This window comes from Nyctibius grandis, chromosome 2 (genome assembly GCF_013368605.1).
Source record: "Nyctibius grandis isolate bNycGra1 chromosome 2, bNycGra1.pri, whole genome shotgun sequence".
In the NCBI taxonomy this organism is placed as follows: domain Eukaryota; kingdom Metazoa; phylum Chordata; class Aves; order Nyctibiiformes; family Nyctibiidae; genus Nyctibius; species Nyctibius grandis.
Genome location: NC_090659.1, coordinates 51434000 through 51454494, shown reverse-complemented (window position 1 = coordinate 51454494; position 20495 = coordinate 51434000). Strand labels below are relative to the sequence as shown.

Below are 20495 nucleotides of genomic sequence, written 5' to 3'. Positions count from 1 at the left end.
AGGGCCTTCACAGGCGCGGAGGCGCGCCCCGGGCGGGCGGACGGCAGCGCACGGCCTCCTCCTGCCTCCCCCCGCCCCGCTCGGCAGGCTGAGGGGCGGCTGGGAGGGCGCGGCTGTCGGTCGCCAGGCGCCCGGGGAACGCGGCGGGAGGCGGCTGTTGCGGCGCGGCGCCTGCCCCGTTGGGCCGGGGCAGAGAGTGGGCGCGGCGGCGGGTGAGAGCGCCGGGCGGGGCGGGGGGCGGCAGCCGCGGGTGCCTCACCTGGGCGCCGGGAGGGGAGAGCGCAGAGTCGCCCCAAGGTAGAGACCGGCGGGACTCGCCTCAGCGCCGAGCCCGGGGGGTCTGTGCGGGGTGGGGGGTGCGGGTATTTCAGGTACTGGTGCTGTGTACGCTGCGGAGAACAAGGAGGAAAGGAGCATCTTAAATTAATCGCTGAAATACTTGTAAGCCAAAACCAGTTTTGGGCTCTGCGGAGAAGGACCTGGGAGTTCTGGTGGACAACAAGTTCACCATGAGCCAGCAATGTGCCCTTGTGGCCAGGAAGGCCAATGGTATCCTGGGGTGCATTAGGAAGAGTGTGGCCAACAGGTCAAGGGAGGTTATCCTGCCCCTCCACACTGCCCCAGTGAGGCCACACCTGGAGTGCTGTGTCCAGTTCTGGCCCCCCCAGTTCAAGAAAGACAAGGAACTACTGGAGAGAGTCCAGCGGAGGGCTACAAAGATGATCAGAGGACTGGAGCGTCTCTCTTATGAGGAGAGGCTGAGGGAGCTGGGTCTGTTTAGTCTGGAGAAGAGAAGACTGAGGGAGGATCTTATCAACACTTACAAATACCTTAGGGGTGGGTGTCAAGAGGATGGGGCCAGACTCTTCTCAGTGATGCCCAGTGACACGACAAGGGGCAATGGGCACAAACTGAAACATGGGAAGTTCCATCTCAATATGAGGAAAAACTTCTTTACTTTGAGGGTGACAGAGCACTGGAGCAGGCTGCTCAGGGAAGCTGTGGAGTCTTCTTCTCTGGAGATATTCAAAACCCTCCTGGATGCAACCCTGTGCAATGTGCTCTAGGGGAACCTGCTTTGGCAGGGGGTTGGACTAGATGATCTCCAGAGGTCCCTTCCAACCCTAACCATTCTGTGATTCTCCAATTCTCTGATTCTATGACTTAATGAGTCCAAAAAGTTTACTACCTCTGAATTCTTTTGGTCATGCTGCAAGGCCTGCTGGCAAGTGTCTTCAGTGCTGCGTGAAGATTACAGTGGTCTTAGTGCGAAGTTTCGTCCTAGTTGCAAGAGGGTTGCATTATTGCAGTTCAGCAATACGGTGGTGAAATGTGTCAACAGCGGTAGTTAAGTCTTACCACTTTATAGCAAGCATAAATAATAGTTATTTTAGGAGATAAATATTATCATGTCTTTCAAAAAGTTCTTTCACAAGTTGAGTAAAAGTAGTATTATGAGTGAGCAAATACTATGCATTCTGTCTGTAATTTCGAGTCCTCAATGCTCAGCGAGCTACCGAAGGTACCGATAACTTGCAAATTACTCTGATCTGTTCTCTTCCCTTTCTGGAAAGACTAGGGCAATGCATGCAACTGGAGAAAGTTGTGAGTGCCTCCTTCAGAGAGAACAGAATATTAGGATGGGATTCACCTCATCTATTTTGACATGTCAATGGTGATGATGACTGTAATAGAGATGTGTAGGCTGTCTTTATTGTTAGAGGTACTCCTAGGGCATGATTAATTTTAGGATGAATGCCTAAAATTGATCATGGGAATCACTTTCTCGAAATCCCTCTTTGTAGCTACCCAAAATTAAGTCAGCTTACTCCTAAATAAAATTATCACTTATATTGCTGCTTAAAAACACCTTGAGGCCGATGGTCAGACTGATGCTTGGTGGCAGAGATTTTATTCAGATGAAGCTGAACGTGGTAGGGAAATAACTCAGTGAACCAGCTGCCCTAAATTTCCTTGAAACTCTTGAATCTGAGCATGGAGAGAAACTGTTGTGGTCATGCTGGTGATGATAACTTCCTGCTGGCAGGTAACTGAATGTTCATATTCTGTTGTGAGACCTGTGGGCTACTTCCCATACTATAACAGGAGCAGGCTGTCAGGCGCTGAATAGCACTGTGAGGCACTGGCATTCTTGCCACTCACCCTGTCTCACTGTGGCTCATTCATCTTTCACTGAGGGACTCATTCCAGCGACCCTACTTCATCATAGTTATTCTGAGAAAGCCGTCTGAGAGTGCTCCATCTTTTTCTTCCTTCTTATATTTAAAAGGCGTTTGTGGATTTGTAAGGTAACATAAGCAGCAGTACTGTGAGTTGATGATAACTAGCTCCATATCTCTGTGTTCAGCTGAATTGAACAGAACTTGAACACTTACAAATGTTTCTGGCCTTGCTCTGTATTTGAGAGGATGCTGATAGAGATAATTCATAAGTTATGTCCATGTTTCTTATTATCATATATTTTCTCTATTTTGATATAACTGAAATACCAAAAGGTGCTTTTCTGCATCCTTTTGTGCCTAGGAAGTTAAATGGAAGCATTCTCCTCCCCAGTTTATATCGCTGGAACAAGCTGTCATGAGCTAGAGCAGAATGCAATGATATGACAGCAGCAAAGGTTGTTTGTACTTCATGATTTTTTATGGCTATGAGTATTTTTTGATAGTGTGGTACTGGGTTTTGAGTCTGTAAAGCCTTAAGTGATCGATAATTTTGTCTGGTTACAGATTGCTTTCATCATATAGCATTGTGAGCACAATTTGTAATTCATTAAGGTGCTCAAATTATAATTCCTGTCTGTATAAAGCAGAGTAAATTGCTAAAATGGTATTTTCCATGAGGAACCCTTAATTTTGTAGTCTACGTATGGTATCTCTGAGTGCTTGCCAGAACTTTCTTGGTTATGCAAGAGAAGATGAGGGGGAAAATCATAGACTCGTAGAATCCTTTAGGTTGGAAAAGACCATGAAGATATGATACAGGTTGGCTGTATGGAACAACAAAACTGCTTTCGGTGTAGCCAGTTACTTGAGGCTTGAGGGTGTAGATGTGACTTGGACTTGAATTTTGTCATTTTAAGTGGTGTTTGTTCATTCAGATGAAGAGTAGGATTTAGCCTCCCTACCCTTCATTAGCACTCCTCTTCCCACCATGCAAAGCAGACATCGTTGTGAACTTCCTCTAGTAATAGCAGAGCTGTAGTCTCCCCAGATTTTATGACTTAATAAAAGTGCAGGAATCCCAAAACACAGATGTACAGATGCTGTCTCTCCTGCCCTTTGTGGATGCTTTCTGTGGTGGTTGTTTTGTTTGTTTGTTTTTTTAAAAAACTACTTTTCCACTCAACCAATCCATAATTATCATGTTTTCAGGTTTATAACTGTGCTTTGTTATTAATTCAGTAGCATTATATGGATCAGGCTTGATGAAAACATAAAAATAAAATGACAATAAAAATAAATTAATAATTTTTTCACTGATGCTCCTAATATATTTGTATACCCATTGAACAGAAGTGGCAAAATTAACTACTACAGAATGTCACAGGACAGAGCCCACTCAGAAAGTGTTTAGTCACAAAGCATCTTTCAGGTCTTCCTAAATTATTAAAAATGTATTTTTGTGCACTGCTAGTAGTACCTGAAGAAAACTCTCAGACTATTAGAATCAAGTGAACCTCAGAGAATTCAGTATTCAGTGATACTGATTTCTCATGCATTACAGGATCAGCCTGTACAAACAACGAAGTTTCTGCATTGCACTGTATCTATATCTTGATTAGGCTGAGATTTTAGAAATCTGAAAATTGAAAAGCGGTATGAGGCTGTTGATGAGATGTTCCAATAAGCTGATAGTGCCAAAATAGTTAGCGACTTCTGGTTTCTTACATAAAGGCCATATATTTTTTTTTAAAAGACAATATTGTTTCAGGAAAATTATTAATGTTATATTGATTAATTGATGAATTAGTATTAATACTTGATCTGCTACATTTCTGCTGGCCTTGGTGAAGTAAGTATGAAGGATATGGGCCCAACTCAAAGAGGATGATTGAAGGGCATTCCTAAGATCTGACAGAACCATAGTGAGTAAGAAGGGTGTTGGAAACTTGAGACCAGGCCTGGAGAGACATTTCCTCTCACAGTACTATGGGACAATAATTGTAGTGGCAGCCCAGCTTGAGATAGTTTTTAGCATAAATATTAAGGGTCAGATTCTCCATTGTCCAGAACCCTTCAAAATTAATCTGTTCAAAATGGTGCTAGTAGGGTGCATACTCTTCATTTGTGAATCACGTATACTGTGGTTTTTTTTTTGTTAAGTGTGAGTTACTACTTATTATGAAATACTCCCTGCAAATCCTTGAAGATGAAGTAAAATACTTTCTTCCTCCTTTTCCTCACAGATTGAAGATCTGAAGAAGATAAACCATGAGCTAAGGCAAACATGTCATACAGCTTCTTGATAAGAAGCACGTGGTGGAAAGTCAGGTAGATAGGTTCACCTGTAAAAATGATCATCTGTGGAAAGGACTGGATGTAATTGGCAAACTGTCTGAGCAGCTGGAAAAAATTGCTATTGAATATTGCTGATAAGGAGCTTGAGGAAGCAAAGGTATCTACTTATTAGAATGAATACTGTGCAGTGATATTTTAATGTTGGTTGCTAATATTATGGGAAACTGTTTTAGGTTTGTGGGGTTTTTTTTGTTTTTTTGTTTTTTTTTTTTTTACCTTTTGGGCTGAATTTCTAGCTGTTATCTCTGCTTTGAAGTGTATTTGCAGGGATGAAGGGGGAGTAAGTTCTGGCCAGTGTGGTATTTTTCAACCATTTCAAGTAGAATGGTTCAAGTATTAAAATCATGCTTGCAGTTGGAAAGAATGTAATTCCAGTGAAAAGTGCTTTTGATTTCACAGGATAACGGAAAATTGCATTCTATGCATGTGCAATTATGTGATTTAGTAGCAGTGGTCAGATGGGAGAAAGCATATTCTTTGTTTGTGATTAGTGTAACTACATACTTATTTCTTTAGCCCATAGGTGTAGTCAGACTGTCCCTGTTTTCAAAAGTTTCTTGGTAAGACAGTTCTGGGAAAAGGTATCCCATGCTTCCTTTTTCATTCACTCACCTGAAAGTTACTCAACTGTTTTTCCTAATCCTGGGCTGCATCTGAAAATAAAACTTTTAACTTATTCCCTTCTAGATTAAGTTTATTGTTACTAAATAGTATGCTTTTAGCCTAGTCAAGCTAGAAAACATGTACAAAATTCTCCTTTGGACTAGAACAATTGAGCTAAAATGATGGATTTGCACTAATGATTATAAAAAATTAATGCATCTCTTGCTCTCAACTTTTTTCTGGTAGATTAAACTTCGACACCAGCAGAACACTTAGCTTTTATGTTGTTTTCTGCCCTGTTAGATCTGTTTTAGAAGGACATTCAGACGTATTCTGCAATATAACAAAAAAATATAGATGTTCAGAAGTTATTTTAATGGATGTTTGTTTTAATTAGATATCTGTTTCATCTTCATTTTGAAGAGTATGTTTATCCATTTTACATTGAAGTATCATTCTTTACAAAAGTTCTAGTTCAGTGAGTGAATTCGCTCGTTTTTGCACATGCAGGTTATTTTACAAACAGAAGCTGAAATAAAGCAAGGGAAGTCACCTTCAAGGCTTGATATGTTTTATTAAGACATTGGAAGAGGACAGAGACTACTATAAATGTGAGACTGAGAATTTGCTGAAGGTATTTAGAAACGCATTTTGAAGTCTTAAGTGAACCTCTCCTTGTGGCAGCATGTAAAAAAAAAATTCATTCATTCAGGTGAGCTTGGAAAAACACTTTGGAAGAGGAGGAATGCATTTTGTAAAATGTTGGTTTATCTTATGCTAAACTACCAAAGCTATAATTACCAGGAAGAAAAACTAAACAGAAAGATGCATAACATAGGAATGGGCCAATAATGTGAACTTAACTGCCCCTTTACACTGCATGCATGTATATCACTTTAAATTGTTACTAACAACTGCTTACATTTTAAGTAATTATTAACATGATTGTCAGTACCATTTGTGATAGGCAATTGCTGCTCAAAATAATGTATTTTAGTGTATTTTAGAAAATGGTATGTATATCTGGTCTCTAATACTAAGAAATATATATGAACAGTTTTGACTGTCTAGAGGGTACTAGTATGAAGGCTTATTAAATCTTTTATAGAAATTTCCAAACCAGATATAATAAGCATATCAAGTTTTGTTTCTCTACTTTAACCTTATATCACCTTATTCTTTAAGGGAGTGAGTTCTGAATCGGAACTTTTGAAAATATTGAGAGAACGTGAAGAATTTAAGTCAATGCTGAAAAAATATGAGCGCCTTGTGACAGAAATTCAGGGTAACTTCAAAGTTTTAACAGCTGAGAGAGACAAAATTGTCAATCTTTATGAACGGGTAATTTGATTTGTATTCGGATGATTAATGAAAATAACTTAAGGTGTTGTGCAAGAAAAAATCCTGGTTTTGTGTAAAGAAAAAATGCAAAGCATTTGTTTAAAAAAATAGAAAAAAATAATGGAAATTCTGTGATTTGAATCTATCAGTTAAATACAAGTTTGTAAGTGCTGTCCTGAGTTAAGAATGCTTTCCTGAATCAAAGAATATATGCACAAATCATTATTTCATCTTTAATATTGCACAGTTTCTGGGATGCTCTGCATTACCAGCTATATGTTACAGTAATATATTACATTATCTATTCCATCTTTTGGTTATGCTGCTGTTTTTAAAAACGGGCACAGGAATAGATTTCCCGACTTCATCAGGAAGTTATCAAATGCCCCAGGATTCCTAAAAATACTGTGACAGCTCAAGCTATGTTAAGACATGTGGAGATAGAAAGGGATACAGCACTGTCAGATTTCCGAAGGATGACTGCAGAACGTGATAGCCTCAGGGAGCAGTTAAAGGTTTGATCTGCCCGCCCCCTCCCGCCCCCAAGGTTATTTTAACATGAAAACTACTTAGTATTGTAATTAGAGTTGGGAAAGATTTCTATTTTAATCCTGAGAGTTAATTGTATTATATGTCTGTGGCTGAGTTCAGACTTGTTCTATGTGTGATTTTGTTGTTGTCATTTGATACAGATTTCCCAAGAGACTGCATTTAATGAAAAGGCTCATTTGGAACAGAGAATCGAAGAGCTAGAAACTACCATTCAAAATGTAAGGGAAAATAATTATTTATGGAATTGTAAATGTAATAGAGGTGATGATCATGTTTAATTCTGCAGGACCAACCTGACTGCTTTCTATCAGGAAACAACAGGCTGAGAGCAGTGAATGTCATTTACCAAGACTGTAGCAAGTCTTTTGACACTGTTACCCACATAGCCATGTAACTTAGTAGAGGCCTAAATCCATCATTGGTAGTGTTGTATCCAAACTGTGATTTCTCCCTTCATACACTCATAATAATGTTTTCTGTTATGTTATTTTGCACTGAAAACTCTTCATGTTGATCAATGCCAAACATTTTTGCCCTTGGGCATAATTACCAACCGAAAATTTACTTTAACAAACGAAAATACCCCCAGAGATCTGAAAGACAGGAAATTGTCCTTCAAAGGACGTGAAATTAACATTTCAGCTCTTTGCCAGCTACCTTCAGTAGACTTGGAGTCAGGCCCTGAGTAAATGAGATACTTGGACATTTCTCCTTCAGTAAAAGACTTGTGCTAAAAACAGAGTAGAATTTGAATTAATAGGAGAAATTCTATGTATAAATCAGCTTTTTTTTGGCTTTTAATGTTTAATTATATTTATAGTTAGATAGTGAACGGTTAGAACAGATGTCCAAAGAGGCGCTAATGAAAGACACCATTGATTCTCTGGAAACGGAGGTGAAAAGATTGGCAAGAAGAGCACTGGGCTCTGAAACTGAGCTGAGCTGGTAGGAAGCTGAATAGGTTTCACTTAGGTAAGTAAAAGTATATAATTCCATTAGTTTGACGAGTAACGTCAGCCTGTGTTCATTGGTTTTCGTAACTGTTATATAGCTCAAAGGGAAAGGAATTTATGATAGTTGTTCTTATGAGCCATCCTTCTTTTTGGAGTGAAATTGTTTTCCTCATTGCTTATTTATATGTAAATATTCTTGGCTTGTTGATATTATTATACGCTGAAAGCCATCTTCAGTGAAAAAGTAAAATTCACTCTGAGTTAAGAGTTAGGAGCTTTATATTAGAAGCTGCAGGGATTGATGTTTTTTTTGTAAATTGCATATGGATTAATTTTTTAAAAAATTTTTATTGTTGTTTTTATAGAGGCAAGCAAACATGCATAAACTAATGAGTGTCACGTGTAGTTAGTTTCAAACATCCTTTTCTTAGTCTTGGAGATTTTCATGAGAGGAAATAAAACTGAATCCTTGCATAGCGTTTATGGCCTGCTGGTCAACTGGAGTTCCTAACCATGTTTAGAAACTTGTAGTGCGACTAGACTCAATGGAAGCCTTTACGGAAGAAAGCATAGGTCAGTGAGTGCAAGATGAAAAAGGATAATTTACTGACTGGAGAGAAAGATCAAGCACGTGTGAAGTTTGTGCAGAGAGATAAGAAGGACTATATCACAGACTGAACTAGGCTACAGAGTGAACCGACTGCAAGAGAAGATACTGTGACTTTTTCCTCCTTAAATATAATTCAGTTAGGAAAACACTTTCCTAAACCTATGTGTCCTTACAAGTGACTGGTATAGTCGACACATGGGTGTTGCAGGGTTTTTTGTTGGATTTTGATTGGTGGGAATGCTGGGTGCTAGCATGCAGTATTATGCCGGCCCACAATGCCTTTCTAAAGACACTGTGATTTCTAAAATAATGTGAAGTCCTTTGTAAATCCAGTCCTGAGTTATTGCTGCTGTATAATAAGTTGTCAGACTTATGAATACTATAAAAATTGAGTGTGAAAGATTAGTTGCTGCTACTAAAATATTTTTTTCTTTTCCCCTCAAACCAGGCTGATAGTCCTCTTCAGTTTCTTCAACAGTTTGAGAATCATTAATATTACTACTTGATTTGAACGTATGACTTGGGTGTAGCTTGAAATAGGTGAAGTATTCCAATGTATGTCCTAAGTGATGATTTTTATTTTAATAATTTCTGAGAAGTTTTTGTGTCCACCTGTTGTAAAGAACGCTTCTTACTTTCTGGGATTCTTTGTAGGAGTATTCAGGCTTTAATATCCAGAGATTGAGGTTAACATTAATAAAACATCCCAAATAGGCTAAACTATACAGAAGAATCTTGCTTTTTCTTAGCTTCTACAATTTTAGTGACATTTCAAAAAGGAAAAAAATAATACATAAACTTCTGAATTCTCCTGTTTAATGCTTCTGCTTTTCCAGTTTATTGAATGAAAAGACAGAACAGAGTCTTTCAGAGGCTCAGCAAAGCCTTGTTAAGAAAAAATATGAAATGCAACTTACCCAAGAGAAAATTATGCTTTTGGATGAAAAAAATGGTGAGTGACAGATACAGTTTTTGTAATAAAATTCAATATGCTAATTGTTATATTACAGCATTTTTCTTTTTCTGTTTTTCTTATGGGTTGAAAGAAAAGGTGTTGAATGCAAATAAATATATTTTTGACAGTTTTAACATTTCAAGGGCAAAAAGGCTGTTTTCTTTCATTATTGGGAGGTTTTTGCATTTTAAAATTGTGTAATAAAGTTCTTGCAAGTAAGTTTCAGTGACAGCACATACTGTCAGCTACCAATGTGTGTTGGTACCAATGAGCAGTGTCTGAGCATATCAGTTATATTTATGATCCACTAACGTGATTGTAGCACCTCTCAGCGTCATAAGATGATGATGATGGAATCAGGAAGACATCCTTTATAGTATATATCCTATATTGTATGTTGCACCTTTTTTATATTATGGGAGTAAAGGAGGTGGATACAGGAATTATTATTCCTGTAGTGGCAAAGAATATGTTCTCACTTCCAAATTATAACTGTATTGTGTTAGAATTAAATAAATTGTGTTAGAAAATAAATAATCTGTTATTATTTTCTATAGAGGCAGTTGACATAATCTGTTCTCAAATGCAGTGCTGAATTTGTGAAGGGAAAATAAAGCTAACCTATAGATAATGACTTCTAATGTTAGAGCTGCCTTATGGTATTAAAATATCTTTTTTTATGTTACTTACAAATTTCAAACTCTGGTTATTTGGATTTAAACATTTCATTCAAATGAATAAGCATTTCATTCAAAGTGAACTTAATTTTTTTTAATGCTTTACCTAAGGCATCTAAGCCACTTCTGAGAAGGCTAGAGAAAAAGATGTTTATCCACATTAAAATCCACATATTTTGTTTTAAAAGTCCTATATCCCGGTCCAGTAAAGTAAGGGACTTAATGTTTGATAGGCATGTCAGTCTGTGTGTCGTTGCGTGCTTTTGATCCTTCCCAGGAAATGTGTCCAAATGAAGCGTATTTTAAGCCTCAAAAAAAAAAATCCGTTCATTAAAGCTGAATAGAGACTTTTCAGAATTTGGCATCTGAAGTCTCATATCATCTGACTGAAGCATGATCCAATCTAGATTTATTAGGATTTTTCATTACTGTGAGGCAAGTCCAGGCAAAGAATCTTTAAATTAATGGAGACTGTCTGTATTGTGCTGTTATCCTGTCGCCACAGGGATAACAGTGGGAGAAGCTGAAGGAAAGGAACAGTGTAGGTGTGGGGAGAGAATGTACTGAGAGAAGAAAGTCGAGAGGTTTTAACTGCAAGATCAATAAAAGAGGGTACCGAGATTACAATTTGCATAAGGCAGCGTAATCCTAGTGAAATAGGTAGGAGAAGTAAAGTTAATAAAGAGCCAATAGGGATATTGGCTGAGCAAGAACTTGCAACGAGGAGGACTGGTTGTCAGAGGAGACTGTAAGTAGGAAACAACGAGACTGGGAGTCAGTGAATGGAGAAACAGAGTGTGGATATGGCGTCAGAGAAAGCTGGGCAATGCAAGAAATCAGAGACTGAAAATTAATAAAGTGAGGGGAGAAAGTGAAGAAGGATCAGAGACATCCAGTGAGGAGAGCTAGTATGAGGTGGTTAAAGAGACTGGAAAGATCCTTAAAATTGGATGACTAGTTCAGGGATTGTGGGTAGGACTTGAAGCTATTGAACACAAACTGTGACTAGAACCTGTGAGCAGCTATACACACAGAATATTTAGGACTTGGACAATAATGGTGAAAGCAGGAGGAAGATCAGAAGTAAAAGGAGATTGAGATGGAAAAGGTGTATTTAGGAGTTTAGTACTGGTAGGGAAGGAGTCTAGGATGAGAAACCTTAAGACTTGGGGCTGACCAAAGTGAAGAGAAAGGAGAAAGGATGAGCAGCTAATAACTTGGAGAGGTAGAATTGGAGAAGATGGAAAGAAAATGTGTGTGCCCACTAGAGAACCTTTTCCCTTTTGGAATCTGGAATGGAACTAGGGATTTCCAAGTCTTGCATTACCTTCTCTTGTCAGCAAAATAATGTACACTTGGCAAAGTGTCTCTTTCCAGTGCTTGTCCGCAGAGAGAACAGCCGTATAGTCCCCTGATGGTTTGTCTTCTATGTCATGTGAGACATGATGGGAATCCAAGTTGTGCTTTTTGTTTTTCACACAAGTTAATCTGTACTATTACTTAACAAATAAACGCTGGTGGGGTTTTTTTTTAACTTATGGTATTGTTTTTAAGTACACTATCATGTGGTGGTTTACTATAGGAGCCTTGCTGCAATTTTTGCACAGTTTTGTAGGGAGTAAATCAGTGTTGTCTAGTGAAGCAACTTGTCTGTCAGATCTCCTTAGCCAAAAACACAGTGAATAAAGCAGGTAATTGCAGAAAGAGAAAGCATACACTATTTAAACTGTTAAATATTGTTATGCAGTATTTTATACTGTACTTTAGAATTTTGGGGTGATGCATAACCAAACTTTTCACAATTGCTCACTAACTATACATGACCTATTTTCAGAGTGCCTGATTTGAGATATTGGTTATTAATTTTCAGAAATGTTGAGCACTGACAGCGGTGGCAGAAATCCGTGCTTGTTTTTTTGAACATGTAATACTTTCTATCCTGAAAATTTAGGTCACAGTTTGGACATCCAAAATAATCAGATAGCATTTTCAATTGATCTTTGTGCTTCCATTCCTTCTTCGTAAAATGGTGATAACACACCCTTGCTTAGAATCACGGAATGGTTGAGGCTAGAAGGCACCTCTGAAGGTCATCTTGTCCAACCCCCCCTTCTCAAGCAGGGCCACCTAGAGCCAGTTGCCCAGGACTGTGTCTAGATGGCTTCTGAATATCTCCAAGGGAAGAGACTCCGTAACCTGCCTGGGCAACCTGTGCCAGTGCTGGGTCACCTTCAGTAAAAAAAAAAAAAAAAAAAGTGTTTCCTGATGTTCAGAGGGTCCTGCCACTGAGCACCACTGAAAAGAGCCTGGCTCTGTCCTCTTTGTACCCACCCTTCAGGTATTTATATACATTTATAAGCTCCCCCTGAGCCTTCTCTTCTCCAGGTTAAACAGTCTCAGCTCTCTCAGCTTTTCCTCATAAGAGAGATGCTCTAGTTCCCTCAATCATCTTCATGGCTCTTCGCTGGACCCTCTCCAGTATGTCCATGTCTGTCTTGTACTGGGGAGTCCAGAACTGGACCCAGCACTTCAGGTGTGTCTCACCAGAGCTGAGTAGAGGGGAAGGATTGCCTCGACCAGCTGGCAATACATTCCCTAATGCAGCACAGGGTACTATTAGCCTTCTTTGCAACAAGGGCACATTGGTGGCTCGTGTTCAACATGGTGTCCACCAGTACCCCGAGCTTTCCTGCCAAGCTTCTTTCTAGCTGGGTGGCCCCCAGCATGTACTGGTGCCTGGGATTGTTCGTCTCCAGGTGCAGGACTTTCCATTTCCCTTTGTTGAACTTCATGATGTTCCTGTTAGCCCCTTTCTCCAGCCTGTCAAGGTCCCTCTGGATGGCAGCGCCACCCTCTTGTGTATCAGCCGCTCCTCCCACTTTTGCGTCATCAGCACAACTCCTGAGGGTACGCTCTGCCCCATCATCCAGATCATCAGTGAAGATGTAAAACAGGATTGGATGCAGTATTAACCCCTGGGGCACACAACTAGTTACCAGTGTCCAACTAGACTTTGTGCTGCTGATCACCACCTTCTCTCTGTGCGTGTCCGTTCAGCCAGTTTTCAATCCACCTCACTGTCTGCTCATCCAGCCCATATGTCAACAGCTCATCTATGAGTATCCTATGGGAGACAGTGTCAAAGGCCTTACTGAGCTCAAGGTAGACAACATCCACTGCTCTCCCCTCATCCACCAGGCCAGTCACTTCATCACAGAAGTGGCCAAGCATGACTTCCCCTGGGTGAAGCCATGCTGACTACTACTGATGATTTTCTTGTCCTTAATGTGCCTGAAAATGGTTTCCAGGATTAGCTGCTCCATCATAATTTTCTTTAGAAATAGGTTTGAACACTGCCTTAGCAGGTTCCAGAGCCATGCATCCAAAAATATGGAGTGGAAATTTGAGCGCCTTTCACTTTGTGTTTTGAAATAGGGAGAAGTTCTGTGGAAAAAGTAGAATGTGAATATATGCTATGATGACCCTGAAAGACTGAGCTACAGATCATTTTACTTTGGATGTTTTATCTCCTGGAAGTGGTTAATAAATATCATTCAATAAGCCAAATTACACTGATATTTAAAGAGTAATTTGCAGCCTGCATGGTTTTTATGAGATGTAAGGTTCACTGTGAGGAGGGTTTCTGTGGTTCTCCTCTGTGAATGCAATGTATGTAGATCATGTAAGGATTGATTCTCTGACCATTTCAAGGTAAATGTAGTGTGTAACACCTTATTAGCTGAATGAAGACAGCGAGAGACATGTTTTAGAATTTGATTTTGTAGTGAGTAGATTGCTTTTTTCATTATTATCTTCGCAATTTTTAAGTGGCGTTGAATTTTATAAATGCATTACTCATTCACTATTACATAAAGTTCATTTCAATAAATTAAAAAATTATTTCAGAAAAAATGGCTAATATCAGGTTATCAGTCTCTTATTTCATCAGTCATTACATGCTGTAATCTATGTATTGCTTCTGTCTATTGTAATTCTGTTCGTCTTTATTGTTATAATACCTGAGAAAGTTATTTTTAATGATCTAAACATCTGTTTAAAGACATATGTGTTTTCAGCCAAGTAATTCAAGGCCTTGATCTAAGGAAGAATGCAGTTCTATAAGTATTAGATTATTTATGCTTTGAAAAGGTACATGCTTCAGTGTTCTCTTGAAGGGGAGCTTTTGCCTTCTTTTATGTTCTTTTATGCTTCAGAAGTGTATCAAAAGAATTTTTATTTAAAATGGGCTGAATTAATAAAAATGAGACCTTTCTGCCTCTGTCCAGATTACTTTTCAAGACAAAGTCTTGTACAGCAAGAGGAGATCTGTGCTTTGAAAGAAACAACTGCACAACTTGATAAAGAGAAGGCAACTTTGCAAGGCTGTGTGGAAGAAGGAAGAGAGAAGATTGCTACTTTTGAGGAAAGCCTGGCAATTAAAGTATGTTCTAACATGTAAATAGTCACATAGTCACAAGACACAAATAGGAAAAGGATCTGTTGGGTCATCACACCTATCTTATATTGGTATCTGCAACAGTGCTTAGTGCTGACCTAGTTCTGCTCCAGTTTCAAGGCTACAATAAAACTCATGTTTACTTCAAGAGCAGTAGGTTTGAGAAGTGTTGAGCAACTCATGTTTGGTGTTTTGTATGGTTTATACTTATCAAGAGAAGAGACTTTTAAGTACTTTCCTGAAGTGGAGAAGAGTACATTAGCCAATAAAATATTTTGTTTATCATAAAATTTAGCCCAAATTCTTCCTTGGGGTCCACTGATGTTAGAGATGCAGGGCGCCAAATAATATTGCCTTTGTTATCATTGAAGAAGCATCTGGATTATATTATTTTCATCTTAAGATACTAGTTTACCTAAGAAAATTGCATCAGTTTATTGCACAGCCTGATTTCAAACTATATAAAGAAGCTGCTTAGTTCTCAGTTCTGAACCATTGTTTTTCTCTTTAGCTTAAGTCGTCTGGATATTGATTTAGGATAAACTCAAGAAGGTACTTTTTAACTGTTGTGATTGTTAACTCAAGAATTCGCACTGATTTTTAACAAAATCCTAAAGACAAGATATTGCAGGACAGGCTATAATCATCTTGCCATAAGCACTGACTTTGCATTTTAAAAACTATGAAGTCTAAAATGGTGTCCATTTTAGAGAAAAGATGTCTGTCTCTCACCACTCTTGTGTCTCCAGTGGAAGACATTTCCTTAGGCTATCTATGCTTCTTTTAATATCTGTATCCAAAGACAAGAGAGTAAAGTGATATACTTTGTGCTACCTTCTTTATGGAAATATAGTGACAGAATTCTTGTTTTATCAATTACAAACTACCGGACTCTGGTAGTTTATTCATTGTAGAAAAGCTGTGATAACTTATCTAATAAACAGAAGACATCATTTAGTTTTGGGAGTGTGAGCCAAATGCTACCTTTAGAATCACAAAGGATTAAAAAATTTAATTAAAGTCTGCAGAAGATAACAATATTTGTTCCTTTATTTGCCAAATTAGCTTATCAGAACTTTCATCTCTAAACAGTGCATGATGAAACTTGGAAAACCACAATCCATTTTGCTTTAAATCATTAAATTAACTAGCTAGCTGAAGAAAAGGAAAATATAAATAATCTTGTTAGATTTTTTTCCCATTTATACTAGTGAGTGGTGAGAGGTTTATTTTAATTTTGTATTTCTTTTCAAGGAGAAAATAATTTCAGATTTCAAGATTCTGATTTCTGAGTTGGAGTGTTCCACAAAGTAAGGATAAATTGTCAAGATCATTATTAAATTTTGATTAATTTATAACATTAACTCAAAAATTGAATCACATGATGTGCTAATGTATAAATTTTTTTTTTTTACTCTATTAAATATTAAAGTGTTACAGCTTTGTTCCATGACTTGCAAACTTAACCACTGGAAAAGCTATCATTTGTCTTAGGTTGGGCAATATTGTCATATCTGAAGTATTTATTGTTTGCTGCATAGAAAATCTGCTGAAGCACTCTCTATCTGTGAGAAAGGTATCACCAGTTTGCATCAACAGCTACAAGAAACCAACAAAGTACTTGCACAGACTAACAAGAGCAGAGGATCATTAGCTCAGGAGAATGACAGGTTACAAGAACATCTTTCTAATATTAAGCAAGAAAATCAGGTATATTTGTACAGAGAAACCTTGAATAAAAAGGAAAATTGTGTATTTTTCAAGTAGCACATAGAATTGTTGGGCCCTCATCTGAAGTAAATCGGCAAACTCGTTTTTAAGCTCACTTTTCAAACTCTGATTTTTCCCTTATTGCTCGGCTCACTTGTATAAAGAGGACCAGCTATTCTTAGGTAATGGTTTGGATGTTTATCTTGAGGAAGAGCTAATTAATGTTTTTTTCTGATCTTCATGTAAATCACTGTGGCAGTTATTACTATTGCTTATATGGAAAAAGTACTATAAAGGAGGCAGCAAATATTTCTTATACTGTGCTGTGACTGGCCCAGAGCACTTACAAGCTTATGAATTTGACTTGCTAATAATTTAACACAGTGTGCATTTTAATAAGGTTCAAAACTTTAATAATAGTATTGTATTTATTTACATTCCATTAAAGTGGCTATTGGATAAAAGATGCTGGAAATATTTGGTTATAATACAACATTACATTATCTCCTGTGTTATTTATCTGTGTGCAGTTACTAATGAAAGTAGTTAAAATACTTAAAACTAAAGTGTCATCTCATGCACACACAATGTTCATGCATCAATGTGTTTTCCAAGCAGCTAGAAGTTAAGCTTAATACCTGTAGTAGTTCATCACAGTGTAATGTTCTGGTTTTAATTCTTTTTCTTCAACTTCTTGCCTTCACTTAGGTTTTCTGATACTTGATCTTTCTTCTCTGCACTTATTCTACTGTTTAGGATATCTTTGTCTTTGAAAATACTTTCTGCTCACCTGGCTTTCTCTTCCTCTAGAAGCACTACCCCATTTTGAAGGAGCAAATTAACTTCACCTGATGTTAGGTATATCAGTTTTAAGTCATTAAGTATCCCTTTTAAGTTAAGAAAAGTCCTCCAGAAGGAGATTCATCCCATCCCAGTTTTTGAAGTGATTCATTTTGCCTCTCTCCCTTCATTATAGAGGAAGTGTGGCTAACTAGTTTAAATCAGGTGCTTAATTATGCACTGCAAAAATTAGGTGAGATAACTCTAATTCTAAATAACACTTCCCTTAAACATACTCATCTTTTTTTTTTTTAGCGCCCTCTTTGAGTATCCTGGAAAAGTTGAGGTTCGTAGTAGCTTTAGCCATCAAAAGTACTCCAGGGAATCACTATTTACTTTCTCTCAGAATCAGAGTTGATACTGATGTGGTCAGCTGGTACCAAACACAGCCTCTTGTTGCTTCTAGCTACTTTTGAAAGCTTCATGGTTTCCTTTGCAATGCCTGGATGCTTGTAGAAGCAGTTAGAAACAAAAAAGTCTTAGCCTCACAGGATCAACTACTTCTTAATGGGCTTGCCTCTATAATATGCATTGGTTCCTCTAGGTTCTTCCATTTATTCAGGTGATACTCAAAGTACTTAAAGTAGCATTCTCATTTCTTCGCTTGAGCTTACTGGAAAAGTTCACAGATTTCCAGAGCACCTTTCTCAGCAATTCACGGCCTTTTCACAACAGGAGCAGGGGTTTCTCGATAGCCTTCTCCACCCCCACCTCCGCTGGTTCTTGCAGCTGAATGTTCTAGTAATTTTGTAAGGAACAAAGAGTTTTTGAACCGAGCAGTCTAAGACAGCCTTTCTGCAGTTTTTTTCCTCATTCTGTTCTCTTTCTCAAGCAATAGTTGCCAGAAATTCTGCGTGTGTTCTCCTAATACTTGTGGCTTTATTTCTCCTGATTAGGAGATAACCACTTAATTGGTTAATTCCATTATTTAGCTGTCTTCTGCTTTTTCAAATGTGGGCTTTTAAGAGACTGTAACATGTAAAAAGGAGGGAGCTAAGTCTGAACCCTGCTCCTTAAATGGGGCAGGCTATTTTGTTATGATCATCTAGCTGCTAAATAAACCATTTATATTTTTCTTCTTATCTGCTACGCTCTTTTATTGACATTTTTCTTCTTATCTGCTACCCTCTTTTATTGACATTTTTCTTCTTTTTAAGAAGATTTAGCACTATTTGTAAGTCAAAGAAACAAAATCTTTTTGAGAAATGCAAAATTTTGTTTATAGAAATACACATGGTTTGGATCTTATATAGCCTTTAAATAATGAGTTAGTAAAGCCACAGGCATTAGATACATACTAATGCTATTTTTTTTGTAAAGGTACAAACAGTATGCTTTAACCTTATGAAACAAATCTTTCTTCATAGCTATTATATAAAAAACTAGCAAAGTACCAAAATGAACTTGATGATATAAAGCTGAAAGCCCAGGATTCAAACACAGATATTGTCAGGCTGAAGGGTGTACTGAAGACTAAAGTAAGTATATGGATTAAACCTGTTAATAAAAGCTGTTGTTTTAACTAAAAATGAAATTTTAACCATATTTCCGTGGAAGAATTTGCTTCCTAGCCAAAACTTATTTGCATTCTACTAATATGTTTTAAGAGTTTGAACACATTTTCTTAGCTATTTTTGCAGTACACAAGTAATGATGTATATTTCATTGTGGTCTTATGTGTATATATATATACACACATGTACACACACGTGTGTGTGTGTTTATTAAATTTAAAAATTCAAACAGTGAATAAGAGAGACTTGGAACTCTTTTGTCTTTACTACCATATGGGATTAATAGTTAAAAAAATATTTCTGCAATATATTGCTATACCTTGTATTTGTAATGTTAATCTAGCCATTTTTAACAGGTGTCTTTTGAGCATTAAAATGTGGCTATCTTGAAGTGGTTCTTGAGAAGTCTCTCAGTGTTTTGGCTAAATGGCAAAGTTTTCAATGGAAAGAGAACATCCAAGACCATGACATACCTGTAGATCTATAGATAGCCCTATTTTGTGAAGCTTACTGTAAATTATTAAACAAACAAGCTTTATGTGTTAGGAGACAGAGAACTGCGAGCTTTTGGAGAATTACCACGAAGCCCGTGAACGAGGAGAAAGCTGGGAAGCAAAATGCTGTCAAGCAGAAGCAGATTGTAGTCCTGTGAGACTGGCACTGATCATTGCAGAGTCTGACAACCGCAGGTTGAAAGAGAAAATGGAGTCCCGTGAAACAGAGTTGGGGCAAGTAAGTTGAAATTGTTCTTTCCATAGTTCACCCTTGAAATGGTCTGATAGTATTTCAAGCCTGTAACTGTTTAAAATTATGCTTAAGAGATATTTGCTACAATGAACTGTATGGAGTCTGAGTTTATTTAATAACATTACTAGAATTCCACTAGTCACACTTAGAAAAAAAATCTTAAAAAATAATAGCATATTTCAAGCAAAAAAAAAATATAAATTATAAAATGCTCTCATGTTTGGAATGACTGAAGGCATAATGTCACACACAACTCCACAGCATACCTGAAACATACCTAGTGCTTAATCACCTATTAGGTTCCTGTCCCTGCTTTTCTTCCTTCCAGCTTTTCAACTTACTTTCCACTGCTTTAGGTGTCCCAAAGAGCCTCTTCCCACTTGAAACTCTGAAGAAGTTAAAGGGAAATGCACCGCAGAGCTTTGGAAATACGTTATGAACATATAAACTATCCTCTGGTTTTGGGTTGTTACAGTTTTTGTTGCAGATCATCTCTGCTTCCTGAGTATCACAAAGGTTACTGAGTGCTACCCGTGCCCATTAGATACTCAAGAGGAACTGAATTGGTGCTGTTCAGAAAGTGAATGAGAACATAACAGTAGCAAAACAGCACAGGAAGATTGTGTGGGAGATTTTGACTTTTTTTTAATATAATAAAACTGGTACATGGTCCTAGTTTGTTCAGCAAGCCTCAAATGGGTAGAGATTTCATCCTTCTAATTCCTTCCCACATGCTTGCTATTAAATATAGGAATAAACAGGCCTCTTCATGAAAACTGTGTCAACAAATTGAGTCAGAATTCCAGATGTCATTTTCAGGTTCATAGCAGTTACGTGTAAGTCGCATATCTAAAACACAGAAGTTTTTATTCAAAAATCTTAACGTGCTTAGCAGTGGCCTGTGTTCCTTGTGGTTTTTTTTAGGCAAGACAGAATTAATGTGATGTGCTCTCCCTACAATCATCTCTTTGGATCTCATTCCTAATAAATGCTTCAAGG

General features: G+C 37.8%; 1 protein-coding gene across 1 annotated transcript in view; it reads left to right on the top strand.

Annotated features, from left to right (window-relative positions):
* Nucleotides 1–234: 234 nt before the first annotated feature.
* Nucleotides 235–20495, top strand: part of TSGA10 (testis specific 10) — a gene marked incomplete at its 5' end in the record, with an annotated part of 29967 nt that continues 9706 nt past the window's right edge. Inside the window, 17 exon segments of the mRNA XM_068395290.1 lie at nt 235–297; nt 4427–4465; nt 4467–4591; nt 4593–4635; nt 5388–5409; nt 5623–5708; nt 5710–5853; nt 6327–6477; nt 6819–6997; nt 7175–7252; nt 7855–8006; nt 9434–9549; nt 14516–14670; nt 15940–15995; nt 16227–16395; nt 18603–18713; nt 19296–19481. Of these exon segments, the coding sequence (XP_068251391.1) occupies nt 235–297; nt 4427–4465; nt 4467–4591; nt 4593–4635; nt 5388–5409; nt 5623–5708; nt 5710–5853; nt 6327–6477; nt 6819–6997; nt 7175–7252; nt 7855–8006; nt 9434–9549; nt 14516–14670; nt 15940–15995; nt 16227–16395; nt 18603–18713; nt 19296–19481 (1875 nt within the window).